Source organism: Vollenhovia emeryi, unplaced genomic scaffold, assembly GCF_000949405.1.
Source record: "Vollenhovia emeryi isolate VEMERY1.0 unplaced genomic scaffold, V.emery_V1.0 DF944587.1, whole genome shotgun sequence".
NCBI classification, from domain to species: Eukaryota; Metazoa; Arthropoda; class Insecta; order Hymenoptera; family Formicidae; genus Vollenhovia; species Vollenhovia emeryi.
In genome coordinates this window covers 1-2,239 of record NW_011961779.1, presented here as the reverse complement: position 1 = coordinate 2,239, position 2,239 = coordinate 1, and the positions used below count along the sequence as shown (strand labels likewise).

General features: G+C 27.8%; 1 protein-coding gene across 1 annotated transcript; it reads left to right on the top strand.

The window, feature by feature from the left end:
- Positions 1-457: 457 nt before the first annotated feature.
- On the top strand, positions 458-1,868 carry LOC105562997 (the record flags this gene model as incomplete). The annotated part of the gene is made up of 5 exons (XM_012014230.1): positions 458-628; positions 732-831; positions 908-1,032; positions 1,111-1,342; positions 1,450-1,868. Coding segments are annotated over 5 exons (777 nt in total), but the record flags the coding sequence as incomplete, so codon positions are not given.
- Between the last annotated feature and the right edge of the window lie 371 nt (positions 1,869-2,239).

Genomic DNA, 2,239 nt, shown 5'->3' with positions numbered 1-2,239 from the left:
ACGAGCAGAAGGAAACCCACATAAGAACAAAAAATTATTCTTTAATTTAATGAATGTTTAACTTATTAAAACTGCTATTATTTTAGATGATTGAAAAAATTGTCAATACTTATTGGTGTTTGTATTAATGTAAATATGGATTATTGTTGGAACAATTTCTGTCATTTCAGTTAAAATTAACCTTTGTTTCAAAGAATTACTTCTTACTTTAAGATATTAAAATAATTTGAGACTTTTCGTTTTACAACAAGAATTTTTAAAACTCATTTTAATGGATTACAGAATTTTTACTCGTTAATTATTTTTTACCTTTAATTTTTATCGCGAGTTAATTAATTTTGGTATTTTTAATTAATATCAATCAATTACACGTTTTAATAGTAAAAATGTTTACAAGCTCGGTAATAATTACTATTAATTTATTTAATTATGGAAATTAACCGAAAATTGTTTTTAGCCACTACCAATAAGAAGACTCCCGGTGATAGATTCCCATAAAAGTGATTGTTCTAGTTCAGGGTCTGAAAATATACAAAGAGAAGGACTGAATATTTTGAGCCAAACAAACAAACCAAGGCAGGATACTAAAGAACTTCATAGCTGCAAATCCAGTACTCAATTCTATAAAGTAAGTACTGTTCGGCATACATTATTCATCTGTTGGTTTTATTGACTCTACAACTGTTGAACAAACAGCATTTAACTATTTAATAACTTTTCTTTTTTTATAGTCTGTACAAAATAAATATCACAGAAATGAGCTGGTAAACTATCCGACTGAAAATAGTAACTCACAGTCGGAACACTCGCAATTTGACGTAGTCATGAACGGTAAACATCATTTCTTAGAAATTAAATATATTTAAACGTATGAAGAATTAAACTTATAATAAAATATATCTTGTAGCTCTTGCAGATATGCAAAAGCAACTTCATAATCTGGTGCAAAAGGAAAATGTTCCAACTAATATAACATCAGTTCATTTGAGGGACATTGATGAAAGGGAAGAAGAAAGACAGGAAAATGAAAAAGTAACTTTATCCTTATTGATAAGAATAAAAAATTATAAACGTTGATTCATTTGTCTAATATATTACTGTCATTTATAGGATATTGAGATTGGGAGAATAGGCAGTGGTGTAATTATTAAAAAATACCACTGGTACGAGGCTTGTGCCAAACCAACCCAAACGAGTATGGCAACTTATTTGGTTGATGTAATTTTTCAAATAGAAACATTGTTGGTCAGTAACTTACGCGGTGGGAAATGCAAAATAAAATCTGAAAATGAACAAGAACAAAAACAAGCTCTAGATAAAAATATTATGCAGGCAATTTATTGTAAGACTTTTAATTATTTATACCGTCAATTTCTTAAAATTTTTTATTCTTATGTATCCTTTTTCGTATATTTATATATTTTTATCATCCTTAAATGTACTTTTCAGATTCAGTTGAAAAACAACATAAAAGTAAGTTTGACAAGGCAAAGGTGGGATCTGCCATAAATAATCATTTGACTTACCTCCGTAAACAAAAGGGAAAAAATGATGAACTGGAAAAGGAATTGGAAAGAATTGAAAAGGATAAACAGTAAGAAAACAAATGAAATCTTAAAGAATAAAAGAAAACTAGGTAAAATAAAATTTCACAGATACATTGAAACCATATTTTAGGAAAGAAAATTATGGGAATGTAGGAGAGGAGAGCTTGTAGGAGAGGATGTACTGTATATCTATGCGAATAGGAGATTGCTCCTCAAGCTTGACGTTGGTTGATCCAATTAATTTTATTTTGATTTATTTTAACGCCGTATCACTTTTTTTTACGTCACAAGACCGTTTATATTTTGTAGCTGGTCTATGTTATATTCTAATATAATAAAGTTATGTAGACAGTTATGTAACAATAAAAAGGAAATACAGAATCTGTTAAAGCCATTAAACGTGTAAAATTCTTTTAAATATAAAAAAATTAATAAATACCAGAATAATATACATATACTGTATATCTACTTTCTTTTAACATTTTTATATAAATATATGTAAATAATATCTATATATAACAATACAATGCAAACAATTATATACTTTAGACATATACAGGGTGTCTGATGCAAAAGTAGCAACTTTGAAAATAGTGGTAGATTGGGTTAAACTAAGAAGAAATATCATGTACTGCGGTACAAAGTAACATTAGTTATCGAGTAGTAAATTTACACGTTTGAGCGAATGAGGA